This window comes from Phyllobates terribilis, unplaced genomic scaffold (assembly GCF_046119375.1).
Source record: "Phyllobates terribilis strain yellow unplaced genomic scaffold, ASM4611937v1 Scaffold_4__5_contigs__length_816908805, whole genome shotgun sequence".
Lineage (NCBI taxonomy): Eukaryota > Metazoa > Chordata > Amphibia > Anura > Dendrobatidae > Phyllobates > Phyllobates terribilis.
The window spans coordinates 620,433,790-620,448,632 of NW_027362764.1; the positions used below are offsets into that span (position 1 = coordinate 620,433,790).

The 14,843-nt window shown below is 40.0% G+C and overlaps 1 protein-coding gene across 1 annotated transcript in view; it reads right to left on the bottom strand.

Moving 5' to 3' along the window:
* Window positions 1–14,843, bottom strand: part of TMEM68 (transmembrane protein 68) — a 32,648-nt gene that overhangs the window by 12,813 nt on the left and 4,992 nt on the right. The window contains exons 2-4 of the mRNA XM_073679312.1: window positions 8,687–8,812; window positions 7,996–8,377; window positions 2,318–2,485 (exon numbers count right to left, since the gene is read on the bottom strand). Of these exons, the coding sequence (XP_073535413.1) occupies window positions 2,318–2,485; window positions 7,996–8,377; window positions 8,687–8,749 (613 nt within the window). The 5' untranslated portion in view covers window positions 8,750–8,812. The remainder of the gene's footprint in view (window positions 1–2,317; window positions 2,486–7,995; window positions 8,378–8,686; window positions 8,813–14,843) is intronic.

Below are 14,843 nucleotides of genomic sequence, written 5' to 3' on the forward strand. Positions count from 1 at the left end.
ACAAAGGGGCAGATTTATCACTTTCATTATAGTATTTCCTGGATTTCCCTATAATGATTCCTAATTTGCAGGAAATGTGTTCAGCTTTTTCTTTGCTAGACAGGAAATATTGCTCTGACAACTACTACTAGATCAGCCCTTATAGCACGACTATTCTGTGACCAGAGCTTGCGAATTGTGGGATCCCACAACTCTCCGCAGCCGCTGTGGCAGTAAGAGAGTTAAATCTCGCCCTTTGCACTGACCCAGTGCTACCACGTACGTTACTAAGCCGTTACGGATTACTAAAGTACACGGCAGCCCTGGGCTGCTGTGGGGTCCCCCAGGATGTTACGGGGGTACTAAGGGGTGTTCTCTTTAGTTTTTTTTCCTAAATATAAATTACAAGTCTGAGGCTGTCCGCTGTTATATTAGATAAACAGGGCAGCAGGAGATGGGTGATCAGTGCTCTTTAAGACACAATTTCTCAGAACCCAGACCCCCACTTATCAACAGTACTTAAAGAGGTTGTCCATTACTTTAACATTGTTGACTATCCTAATGAGAGGCCATCATTGTGTTTGGTGGCGGTGCGACACCTGGCACCCCCGCCGATCAGCTGTTGTCGGTGTTGGACAGAAGGGCTCAGTTACAGATCTGAGTCGTCTATTGTATAGTGGCCGCAGCCAGGTACTGCACATCCACCCCCTATTTAAATCAATAGAAGGCGGACGTGCAGTACCCTGCCGCAGCCACTATACAGTAGACGGAGTAGCTCCGTAACTGAGCACTTCCATCCAGCGCTGGCAACGAGAACAGCTGATCGGCGGGGGTGCTGGGTGTCGCACCCCCACCAACCAGAAAATGATGACCTATTGTAGGTCATCAATGCAATGTTAAAAGTAATGGACAAGCTCTTAAAAAAAAAAGTAATACCACTGGAGTGGGGCCTTATTTGCCGCTTTGTTAGGTGTCATGTGAGTTAGCGTTATGAAGGCAGTAACATACTCACCGGTGGCTGTCTTCTCCGGTTTTCAGTGGCGCTCCAAATCCACATAACCATATCTGTAATCTGCCAAATCATGATGTGGAGCAGCGGTAACGCTCTTAGGGCAGGGGCACACTGCCGTATTTCTCATCCAAGGATTGCATGGTAAACCTTGTACTGGCTGGCACCTGTCCTGACCGGACCTTGACAGCTGCATAGAAATCCATCAAGCTGTCACGCTCAGGTCAGGAGAGGTGCTGGCCAGCCCGTGCAGTGCGATGCGATCATCACACGAGTTATATGGCCGTGTGTCCCTGCCCTTAATGTAAGTCTGTGAGACTCATTCTGAGTCTTCTGGACTTGAATTGAGAAAATGCATAAAGTGACCTCCGCTCCATACAGCGACCACTGTGTGTATCGGCAGCTGGAGCGCCACTGATACCGGGAGAAGACGGTGGACATGAGTGGACTTCAAGGCCCTCAACAAAATTGGCAAAAATAAGTAAATACAGAAATAAAGCAATCACTGGAGTGAGGCTTTAACAAGGTTTAGTTGCAGAAGTCAAGAGTTTGAACAAAATGTCTAAACTTCATATTTTCAGGTCTATGGTGGTGTGTAACAGAAAGAGGAGGGACTCCTTGTTAGCACATTAATAAGAGGCGTAGGTGTTGTAGCGTGATGTCCGAAGATGGGAAGAAGAGGCATTACTAACCACTGGGCAATTCTTCCAAGTACCATAGGGCAGTATGGTGGCTCAGTGGTTAGCACGGCCGTCTTGTAGTGCAGGGTTCCCAAAAGATAACACCCTTGTATATACTCAAGGTTTTCCTCCCACATCCCAGAATGAAAAAAAGTGGGGGTGGGAGGAAAAATAATATAAAAGATAAACTTAATGTGCCCCATTCCCAGTTTATATTAGTGATCCGCGCCATGAGATCCGCCTAGATACAGGACACATACCCCTAGACATGAGATGTATACAGGGACAAAGTCTCCAGAGACTATATCCTGCCCCTCCGACTTCCAGGATGGACATATTATAACGAGGCCTAATTATTTGGGGTGCTTGACAATACAAGAACGCAATTAAACAGAAAGATGAGTGAAGAAGAAAACACCATGAGAAAGCTGTATTATTAGGTTATCGCTGACCTCCGTGAAAGCAGTAATGAATCACCATGTAAAACGCACATTACTGGCTTTTAGAGTAATTTTAGTGAAACAGAGACAGAATGAGCCGGTCAGATGTTTCTTATCGGGAATAAATTATAGTTTTCCATGACTGGCCATAGATATAATAGTCACTCATGCAGCAGATCGCTTATAAATACCACAGCGTGACTACTTACCTGGTACTTTAAAAAGAAAGTGGTCCCCCACCGAGTGACAAGTCCTTCCTTTCAGGAGAATGACCTTCGCTACAAAATAATAATAGTCCACAGGGAGCGCTCCATGATAGTACACAATTAGCGCAGGCCCGTTCTCGGGGATTTTTTCCAAGCCGCAGATTTCATAGCCTGGGTAGAGAGAATAAAATACGTTCTATCATTGAGAAGAATAAATATTACCAGAGACAGGTCTCACCAGTAATCCATGCAGTCAGGAATATGTAGAAACAAGTCATTGTCAAAAAACACCATGGCCTCGTCCTACAAAGGACGCGAGGGAACCACCGCGAGGACGCGCGAGAACCACCGCGAGGACGCACGAGAACCACCGCGAGGACACAGACCTTACGGTCATCACCATCCTGCCTTCTGTGCTAGTTTACCAAGCAGTGAAAGCTAGTCTTACTTTATAAAACATATAAAATAAAAAATGTAGCCCTCATCCGCACAGTGCACTGAAATAAAGCTAAGGGTAGGTTCACATGAGCATATAAAAAACGTTCAGTTTCATCCAGAAAACTCCGTTTTTTTTATGGTCACTTATGCGTGTGCAATCATTAGCAGACATTAATCATTTACAGGACTATTTACAGTTTCCTATGTTACAGAATTGCAATGTATCCATAAAAATCGGATGCTGTACTGTGGCTCTGTATGGCATCCAATTTTTATTTTTAATGCACCCACAAACTTGGATGGGGGTCTCATCCAATTTACAGAAGAAACTAGTGCATGCTGGCATGTTTTCACATGCAGATTCGGTCAGTGAAAAAATAAATTGCTCTTCTGCACTGCCGCACTGAATAACGTGGATCTGATTGACGTCCTTTTTTTTTTTTTAGCAGACAGCACTGGGACGGAAAATGTAGCCATGTGAACGAGCCCTAAGGGAGCAGTCAGACGGCCGTATGAATTGGACCATGATCAGAACGCAGTGCATGGACTGGCCGGCGGCTCTCCCGATCAGAGCATGATAGATTCGTGTATTTCTATGCAGCTGTCACGCTCAGGTAGGGAGAGCCGCCAGTCAGTCCGTGCACTGCGTTCCAAGGCTGGTCTGATTTATATGGCCGACTGACTGTGCCCTAAAAGTGACAAATATGGACACAGAATCCAGATAGCTTCGTCCATATTTGCATCAGTGTTCAATCTATTTATTGAATTCTTAAGTTCCATGTGTCAGCGTGTTTAGTCTTTTTTATCCCTGGGCACAAGTACACGATAATATATGGATACAAGTAACAAATTGGATATTTTCACGTTTCACACACTGGTACCAGGCAGTAATTTTACATGCCTCTGTATAAAATAAAAAGTAAGACCAACGACCTAAACCTCAGTAAGATATCCATGCCACACTATCTCCTGAGCCAAACCTGACAGCCCATGTAAATACAGGACGCTGTCAAGTTCAGGTCAGGGGACCCATAGTCGGTCCATGCATCAAGGTAAGTTCTGGTACCGTATTGCCGTGGTACCATCTGAACAAGGCTTTCGATCCGTGGTCAGATTTCACAATACAAACTTCTCACATTACTAAATAGATCTAATCAGGGTGCTGTACTGACTTTGATAATCCATGTCAGAATAGAAGTATAGAGTTTTATGAAAGTTTAACACATTCTCAGCTCCTTTAGCCTGATTAACAGCGTCTCAGTGTCCCTCCTCCCTGCTGCTGCAGAGATCTCACATTGCTTAGTACAAGCCGCAGCTGTCAGTCAGGCTGGGAGGGACATGGATTTTCAAAGTAAATACACCAGTATCATCAGTTGTAAAAGATCTGTGTAATAATGTATGCAATTTGTAGTGTAAAATCTGTTCATGGATTCTCTCTAACATTAATTACATGTTTAAAAACTTCCAAATACAAAAATCAGGAAATACAATCACATGAAGGAAGTCTTACTACTACACAAATTTTCTTCACCAATAACATAGAAATAGGTTTATATATTGATAACCACTCGCTCTTTGGATATCTAATAAATGTTAATATTAGATGAGTGGTGGTCCAGCGCTAGAATGGAGGACCCGGGTCCCAGTGAGGAGCGGTGGAGCTTGTCTTCTGCAAGTCTATATACATCCCTGTGCAAAGTGGTACAGAAGCCAGAGGGAATAGGTGTGGGGGATCAGTTCTTGCAACAAGTGATTGTTTATATTGTGCATTTAAAAAAATACCTAAAATGTAAAGTATGTTACCATTGCACAAAATACACTACTAGGTCAGCACAAAAAAATTAAAGAAATAGTTTATAACTCTGTGTCCACCAAGCTAACAACACCTACAAACATGACACATAGTCAACATAGCATCACAGATCATTTTCAGTTCCTCAATAAAATGATATCAACTAAAAAAGGAGAGAAATGCCCAAATTATCAGACACCAAGGGTTCAGCTTGTACTAAACCATAACCAGAATAAAAAGAACAGATCACAACATACACAGTGTATCACAGAACTCATAGATCCAACACTGCCCATATCGTACAAAGTACAATAATGCTCAAGTCGGAAAGGATAATATCATATAAAGTGCTTAGTGCAATAAATATACTCCCAACTGGGTATTTAGAAAAGCAACCTCAAATATATAACATTAATATATTATAAAAGTGCTGAGTGTCCGAGTGCTTATAATAAACATAATGGAGCACATAGTCAAAAACAAATCAGAGGGCATGAAAACAATTAAAGAGGACAAGCATAAGCCTGTGTATATTAGTATTCAGAACAGATCTGTGTCTCCTAATGTGAGAGATAGTAGTAAGGTAAAGTACCTGTCAATCCCACAGTGTCCGCAGGGATCCGCCACGTGTTTCACCGAAAGGCTTTCACGAGGATCTGGTTGAGGACATCCTCTTGAAAGCCTTTCGGCGAAAAGCGCGTTGGATCCCTGTGGACACTGTGTGATTGACAGGTACTTTACCTTACTACTATCTCTCACATTAGGAGACACAGATCTGTTCTGAATACTAATATACACAGGCTTATGCTTGCCCTCTTTAATTGTTTTCATGCCCTCTGATTTGTTTTTGACTATGTGCTCCATTATGTTTATTCTGGTTATGGTTTAGTACAAGCTGATCACTTCGTGGCTGATAATTTGGGCATTTCTCTCCTTTTTTAGTTGTTAACATTTTATCGAGGAATTGAAAATTATCTTTGATGCAATGTTGACTATGTGTCATGTTTGTAGGTGTTGTTAAAATACTCTAGTAGCTAAAGCGTGGCCCATACGAGGGTTCGGTACAAGTTTTGCCACTAGTGCCGCATGTTGCCCTTTTTTTAATTAAAAATAACTGCCCATCGAATGGAAAACAAATGGACCCCATCATAGGATGGGTGTTAGTTTTTTTCCAGAATTAATGTTTTTTTTCCTATAATAGAATAGAAAAACAAAATGGCGATTGTTAGTGTAACCTGAGACCCCGAGACCAAGTCCACACTGTGGCATGGTTTCAGCTAGGTCAGTCTCTGTTTGAGAAAGTAATCAAACACCCTCTAGTAAAAACGAGTGTTTCCAAACAAGTTCTACGAATATGTCCTATAACTGCTTATTAATAGTCTGACAGTATATATGGCCATTTTGCTAATAGAGAACAATGTTTTTTATATGTATACGAGCAGGTATCCCGTAGTCTATATAAGGCCCACTATCAGTATTTGGTCAGTATTTTTTCTCAGGAGTGGGAGACAAAACCAGGAGTGGGTGATAAATACAGAAGTGGTGACGTGTTTCTATTATACTTTCCTTCTGATTGTTCCACTCCTGGTTTTGGCTTACAAATACTGATGTAAAATACTGACCAAATACTGGACGTGTGAACATGGCCCAAGGTCCATTTACACTGGAATCCTAGAAATGCTCACTTCCCAATAATTGTGCTGTCTAAACCAGCTGCCGATCACCCGATGAACTGGCATACACTCAATCATTGGGTGAAGAGGGAAGCGATCTTGTTATATTGCACGGAAGATATCAGTTTTCAGCAGCGCATCGCTCAGTGTAAACAGGACCTGTGCTGCCGAGAAAAACTGTAGCCTATGTGCACTGAATGATCTACTGCTGATCACTTCAAAAGCGCACAGAACTGGGTCAGCCTGTGCTGACTGGTATCCAAGTTGACAGTCGGAGGTCATTATTGGGAATCTGTTATCAGGTTTTGCTATGTAACCTGAGAGCAGCATGATGTAGGGGCTGAGACTGACTCCAGTGATGTGTCACTTACTGGACTGTGTGTGGTTGTGTCAATAAAATCTGTGTAGTTCTCCCTTTTTCAGCAGATTATCACTAGAGGACTAGGTGTCTTGTGCCTCCTAGTCAACTGCTCTGTATAACCCCGCCCCCTTCACTGATTGGCTGTTTTCTGTCAATGTACAGTGTACATAGAAAGCTGCCAATCAGTGGTGTGGGCGGGGTTGTACACAGCTCAGCATTCTGAGCACTGTTAGATCTGAAGCAGATAAAACAGTGATTGTATTAAAATGACAGCATGTATATAAGTAACTGATACATCGATGCAATCAGGGTCTCTGCCCCTAGACCATGCTGCTGTCAGATTACATAGAAACAACCTGCTGAGATTCCCTTTAAGTGTCACCAGCTGATTAGCCTAAAGGGACCTTTACTTTCTAGCAACTTTTTTGCTTTTTCACAGTATGAAATAGTACAAAAAAAATAACCATATGAAGTTTCCGTGCCTAATACTCCCTTTTAAAGGGGTTTTCCAATTGACTGGATTTCCTTAGAATCTACTTAATACTGGATTGTTGGGAGTCAGACTCTCAATGCCACTACCAATTAGCTGTTTATAGGGACTATTAGAGCACCAACAAGTGTCATGTCCCCCTGATACACAGCTCTGAACTTTTACAAGCGGCTGTCCCAGGTAACACAGTTTCTTTTTAATAAAAAAGGGACTTCGGTGCAATGCCAATCTCCGCTGCAAATAAAAGTAGATGATGGAGATGTGGCACTCGCTGAACTCTGGCAAACACTTAAGAAAAGCTGATTGTGTGAGCGCAATTTTTTTTTAAATTTATTTTTTGATCACCATTATGTGTACGAGTGTAGTCAAGGCCAGTTAAAGGGAATCTGTCACCAGGTTTTTGCTACCTCATCTGAGATCAGCATAATGTAAAGAATGAGACCCTGATTCCAGTGATGTGTCACTCAGTTTACTGGGTGCAGCAGTTGTGATACAACTGTTCTTAGATGCAGCATGAAGCAGAGCTGAGTAAGCTAACCCTGCCCACACCAGGCTCTCTATTGACAGTGAGCTGCTCATCACAGGAGGGGGCGGAGTCGAACGACTTGACAGGAGGCAGCTAGTCTGAGCAATGATAATGTCCTAGTAATAAAACCTTCATTGTAAGTAAACAACAGAACACAGCCTGATAAGTGACACATCCCTGAATTCAGTGTTTTAACCTCCATCTCATGCAGTTCTTAAATTACATAGCAAAAACCTGCTGACAGATTCCCTTTAATAGTCTTATAGGCTCTTTAATATACAATGATGTTCTCCCGAAGAGTGGGTCGTCCCCCAGAACGCCTTGATTAACAGCATTTTTCCCAGACTTTACAGTAAACCCAGATTCAATATCTACTAATGCTAAGAAGCATTCATTTTTACCATGCCATATTGCAGCATGCCCATCCCAAAGTGTTGCCAATGTTTTCCGAGCGCCATCCCATATACTGTTGGAATATGCTTCTTTCAGTTCGTTTTTGCGCTTGTACACGTGGAGGAAAAGGATGGAAAGGTAGAGAAAAATGACAATAATGAAGGGCAGAACGAATACTATTATTAGTGGTGTGAAGACCCACATGAGGTAGTCTAGGTAATTTAGATAATCCTCCAAATTGTCCAACTCTAGCCAGTCCAGGATGATCTCCATGAGGCAGGACAGATAGGTGAGCGATGGGCCCATGTCACACGAGCCGTTCTGAGCGAGCATCTCCAATGCTGGACCTAAGGCACAGACAGGTAATCTCAGAGGCGTCTGCTCTCCATCCTAATGCAAAAAGCAAGGACACATTAGAGAAAACATACAGCTTGTGCTCTTACAGTTACAATCCAAACTTTACTGCTAAGTTATCAATTTTCCCCCATCAGGACACTGGTTATTAAAGTGGTAGAAACTTTACTGTTTATATAGTAACACTTCAAAAAGGCAAAGAGAAAACAGCGCTCACCAAAGGCTGAAAAAAACTCTAATTCTTCAGTCCATTAGGAACACAAACAAAATGGAGATACTGTATGTCTTACAGCTCAGTGGGGGCGCTCTCCATAGTACACCAGAGGAGTGCACAGACGTACTCACCAAATGACCACTGCGCCAGTCATCTGTGCCCCTTATAGCAGAGTATTCATGGACTATTTGCATACATTGCAGATAGATATTTCAGGATGGAAAGAACGTCACAAGCCAGAAAATGGCATCTCCAACCTAAAATGAGACACATATACAAGAGGTAAAATGAGATTTGGTCACCGAGGATCACACAGTCATTAGTACACTAGTATTGGGTGTAGCACTAGTGGATTCGTCAGGGGGAAAATACATCTCTACAATAATGTTATTTTATGAGCAGAACTACTTTCCTCTACTATCCTGACCTACACCACCCTCATCATCACTGGATGAGCCTGACTATATATAGCTAGAGCTGGCTATAAATGTCTGCTTATACAGCCAATACTGCTGGGTGCACGCAGCACGACCGCCATGTAATAGAAGGGTGTGCCATAGCAGGTACGAGGAAAACGTGTGTGTGCTAATAGTGTATTACACAAGGTTTGCCTTTAAGACTGCGTGCCCACTATGCGCTTTTCAAGCGTTTTTGCCGCGGAATTTACACAGCGAAAACGCTTAAAAAACGCTTGGTAATACGTACCCCATGGTCCCCAATGATAATCCATATGTGCAGTGCACATGCTGCGGAAATTTCCGCTGCGGATTATCATTGCGGAACAATCCGCAGCATGTCCATTAATCTTGCGGACACGCAGCGTAATTGCAGCCACTGACTTGCATTGGACCGCGTGACATCCGCATCACAGCATCTGTACATGCGGATATCACACGGTTCAATGTGCGGATGGTACCCAGGTCTGGAGGAGAGGAGACTCTCATCCAGACCTGGGTACCATAGTACCTGTAAAAAAAAGAATTTAAAATAAAAAATAAAAGATTATACTTACCTTCCGATGTCCCCTGGTCTCCTCAGCGATGCGTGCGATGTGTTGGGTGGCTTGCGGTGGTGTGAGGACCTGACATGACGTCATTGAGTCATGTGACAGGTCACGCGACCGCTGACGTCGGCGGTCGCGTGACCTGTCACATGACTCAATTATGTCATCGCAGGTTCTTCACACCACCGCGAGACACCAGGGAGACAGGACGGAGCGGAGAAGGAGACCGTGGGCCATCGGAAGGTAAGTATAAGCTTTATTTTTTACCATTCTTATTCTTTTTTTTGTAAACTATTACTTGGTCACACTATATATGCCGGTTGCATGGATTTATATAGTGTGACCAAGTTGTCAAGTACTTTCCAAGTGATGCTAAAATCGCTTGAAAAGCGCTTGATAACCCGCATGCGGAAATGCAAGTGAAGAACGCTTCACATCCGCATGTCCCTGGCAGGAAAAACACATGTACAATCCGCATGTACAATCCGCATGTACAATCCGCATGCATTTTTCCTTTATATCAAAAAAGGTCAATAAATATTCCTCCGCCATAGAATCTTTACACACACAAACCACAGTTATAAACCTGGTTTAAGGAAGATATACAACAAAATCTAATAAAATCATTCTTTTATTTCACCAATTTAAGAATATAATTCATGAAAATACAATAAAAGAAAAGTAAAAGCAGAAACCTAAAAACATTAAAGGAGACCCCTCCAAATCAATTCAGTCACATATAGTGTTATCCCTAATTAATAAGAATTTTGATGTGACTCCAGGCCCATATAAACTAGGACATCAGAAAAAATTGCACTATTCCCACAAAAAATGCTCTTAATTAATATTATGCACAGTATATAGAATACAAAGCCAAGTATCATAGATAAATATCAAGTACCAAAATAATTAGAGAATATATTCATATTATAAAGTGCCAAAGTAGTTCAAGTAAATATAGTGTAATTGGGACCTAAGTATTAGATGCCTATAGTAGTATCCAAATTGAGCCGGCCATTATACTTACAAAGGGATTATTGATAGCACTGTGTATCTGGAGGTCTCCTTAGAAGAACCTGCCCCGACGACGCCGTTTCGCTAATGTGCTTCTTCAATAGGGGCGTGTACTATGTGCGCAGCCTTCCGTTTTTATAAGTCCCCCACCAGCTGATTTCAATAATCATCAATGTCGGAGTGATTTCGGCGCATGACCGCATTACTGGGAATCCCGTGTATGTAACAGGACTTCCGGAATATGGCGCCTGACACGCATGCGTTGGAATGCACGCTGTGTATAGTGCGCAAGACCGGAAGTCCCACAGGTCCGCTCGTGCTCATGCGCACTCTCCGTGATGGATTCCCCATATAGGAGTAGCGAAGATTGGATTGCGCCTGTGAGTGAATAAACGTTGCATTTCCCATCGTGTATGATTTGAACCCTACCAAACATGGTGCGATAACAGCTTTACCAGTGATTAAATCCAAATGTGACAATGTGATCATGATAGCTATAGAGTAATGATATGAATATATTAAATAACAGTAGAAATATCAAAGTAGCAAAAATGCACTATATAAAAGTGCAATTATGTAAAAAGTGCACTGTATACTAAATGACATCAATTATACAATATAAATATATAAATGAATCAATTGCAACAGATGCCATTTATGACACACATAATATAAATATAAAATACTCTATATGAATTATAAAGTGATATAAACCAATTAATATCCATTATTGTGTAAAATATAAAAGTGATTATAAATTATTGAATGTAATTTTGTGATGTGAATGATGAAAAAACAGAATATAATGAAGTAAAGATACAGTGACATGTGCAGATAGTGCTATAAGAGTCATAGTAAAAAAAAAAATTAAAAAAAAAAACACTACAAGTGAAGTGCAAAATAATAACATGTGTAAAATGTGTATAATAAGGTAGTGGAAAAATAATTAAAACTATGTAAATGATGGGCTGTATGGTGACATGTAAAACATAAGTGTGAAAGAATAAAAATGGTGTGTGATATACAAAAATGATATATATGATCTAATAATATGCTGGAACGTGTATAAAGTGACATGTGTGAAATATAATGTGGTGAAAGTAATGAAAATAATTAAATTCATATACATAATATGTTTTACAGTGACATGTAAAAGTGATACAAAATATAAATAGTTGGTGTAGTACATAATAATAATGTAATAAGACACATATAGTTACTCCAAATATAACTAGTTATATCATTACTACACACATATTTTTTTTCTTTCTTCTTTTTGGACTTTCCAAAAAAAAAAAAAAAAAAAAAAAAAAAAAAAAGGGAAAAAAAATATGTGTGTAGTAATGATATAACTAGTTATATTTGGAGTAACTATATGTGTCTTATTACATTATTATTATGTACTACACCAACTATTTATATTTTGTATCACTTTTACATGTCACTGTAAAACATATTATGTATATGAATTTAATTATTTTCATTACTTTCACCACATTATATTTCACACATGTCACTTTATACACGTTCCAGCATATTATTATATCATATATATCATTTTTGTATATCACACACCATTTTTATTCTTTCACACTTATGTTTTACATGTCACCATACAGCCCATCATTTACATAGTTTTAATTATTTTTCCACTACCTTATTATACACATTTTACACATGTTATTATTTTGCACTTCACTTGGTGTTTTTTTTTTTTTATTTTTTTTTTACTATGACTCTTATAGCACTATCTGCACATGTCACTGTATCTTTACTTCATTATATTCTGTTTTTTCATCATTCACATCACAAAATTACATTCAATAATTTATAATCACTTTTATATTTTACACAATAATGGATATTAATTGGTTTATATCACTTTATAATTCATATAGAGTATTTTATATTTATATTATGTGTGTCATAAATGGCATCTGTTGCAATTGATTCATTTATATATTTATATTGTATAATTGATGTCATTTAGTATACAGTGCACTTTTTACATAATTGCACTTTTATATAGTGCATTTTTGCTACTTTGATATTTCTACTGTTATTTAATATATTCATATCATTACTCTATAGCTATCATGATCACATTGTCACATTTGGATTTAATCACTGGTAAAGCTGTTATCGCACCATGTTTGGTAGGGTTCAAATCATACACGATGGGAAATGCAACGTTTATTCACTCACAGGCGCAATCCAATCTTCGCTACTCCTATATGGGGAATCCATCACGGAGAGTGCGCATGAGCACGAGCGGACCTGTGGGACTTCCGGTCTTGCGCACTATACACAGCGTGCGTTCCAACGCATGCGTGTCAGGCGCCATATTCCGGAAGTCCTGTTACATACACGGGATTCCCAGTAATGCGGTCATGCGCCGAAATCACTCCGACATTGATGATTATTGAAATCAGCTGGTGGGGGACTTATAAAAACGGAAGGCTGCGCACATAGTACACGCCCCTATTGAAGAAGCACATTAGCGAAACGGCGTCGTCGGGGCAGGTTCTTCTAAGGAGACCTCCAGATACACAGTGCTATCAATAATCCCTTTGTAAGTATAATGGCCGGCTCAATTTAGATACTACTATAGGCATCTAATACTTAGGTCCCAATTACACTATATTTACTTGAACTACTTTGGCACTTTATAATATGAATATATTCTCGAATTATTTTGGTACTTGATATTTATCTATGATACTTGGCTTTGTATTCTATATACTGTGCATAATATTAATTAAGAGCATTTTTTGTGGGAATAGTGCAATTTTTTCTGATGTCCTAGTTTATATGGGCCTGGAGTCACATCAAAATTCTTATTAATTAGGGATAACACTATATGTGACTGAATTGATTTGGAGGGGTCTCCTTTAATGTTTTTAGGTTTCTGCTTTTACTTTTCTTTTATTGTATTTTCATGAATTATATTCTTAAATTGGTGAAATAAAAGAATGATTTTATTAGATTTTGTTGTATATCTTCATTAAACCAGGTTTATAACTGTGGTTTGTGTGTGTGTATGCATTTTTCCTGCCAGGGAGAAGCGTAAAAAATATGCAGCATAACCAAAGACAAGAGAAACAGGAGGGTACATATGTAAAAATGCGCACACCTCAATACATATTAAGTAAAAAAATACAAGCTTTATTATACACTTTTAAAAACACTAAAACATAACACACATGATTATCAACACCCAAATACCACAATGCATGATTGGCCATATACAGGATATAGATGTAGTAAATAATTTAAATCTGTATAATAATCATATACAATTGATTGCGAGGAAAATATATAAAAATTCACAATAATAATAAATATCCTCTATCCTCAATGCCAGTATTCAGTTCAGAGCTTCACATTTCATATCACAGTACTCCCATAATACTCAATATAAACTGTAAAAAAATTGTTTTTGCAAGCCCTCATTATATATCAGCCCAAGCCGTGGCCCATCTTGCATATAGCAATTGTATGAATTTGTGTCCCTTAAGCATAATCCAAATAAACAATACCACAATCAAATCAAATGCATATAAATAATTATATCACTGCCCCATAACCAGATAAAGGTCGATTGGTAAAACCAATCATTGCATATACATAGCCATATCACCACTTATGGATCATGTGTGGATCGATTGATAAGCCCCACGCGTATCGCTGTGTAACACAGCTTCATCAGAGAGGTTAGGTGTGAGCCACTAGATGCAGCATTTCTGCATCGTGGGCACATAGCCTTAGGCTGCGTGCCCACAAAGCATTTTCCAAGCGTTTATGCTGCGGAATTTCCGCAGCGTAAATGCTTGGGAAACGCTTGGTAATCCGTCCCCCATGGTTCCCAATGACAAGCCGCAATGTCAATGCCCATGCTACAGATTTTTCCGCAGCGCTTATGCTGCGCTCAAAAATCTGCAGCATGTCCATTAATTTTGTAGGGAACGCAGCGTAATCGCCGCCATTGACTTGCATTGGACAGTGTGACATCCGCATCACTACATGTGCACAAGCGGATATCACACTGTTCAATGTGCGGATGGTACCCAGGTCTGGAGGAGAGGACACTCTCATCCAGACCTGGGTACCATAGAAACTGTAAAAAAAAAAAGAATTTAAAATACAAAAAAATAAAAATTATACTCACCTTCCGATGTCCTCCCAGTGTTTTCTACCCTCCGTCTGGTCTGCTGTATGGGTCGCGGTGTTGTGAAGGACCTGCCATGACATCATTGAGTCATGTGACCTGT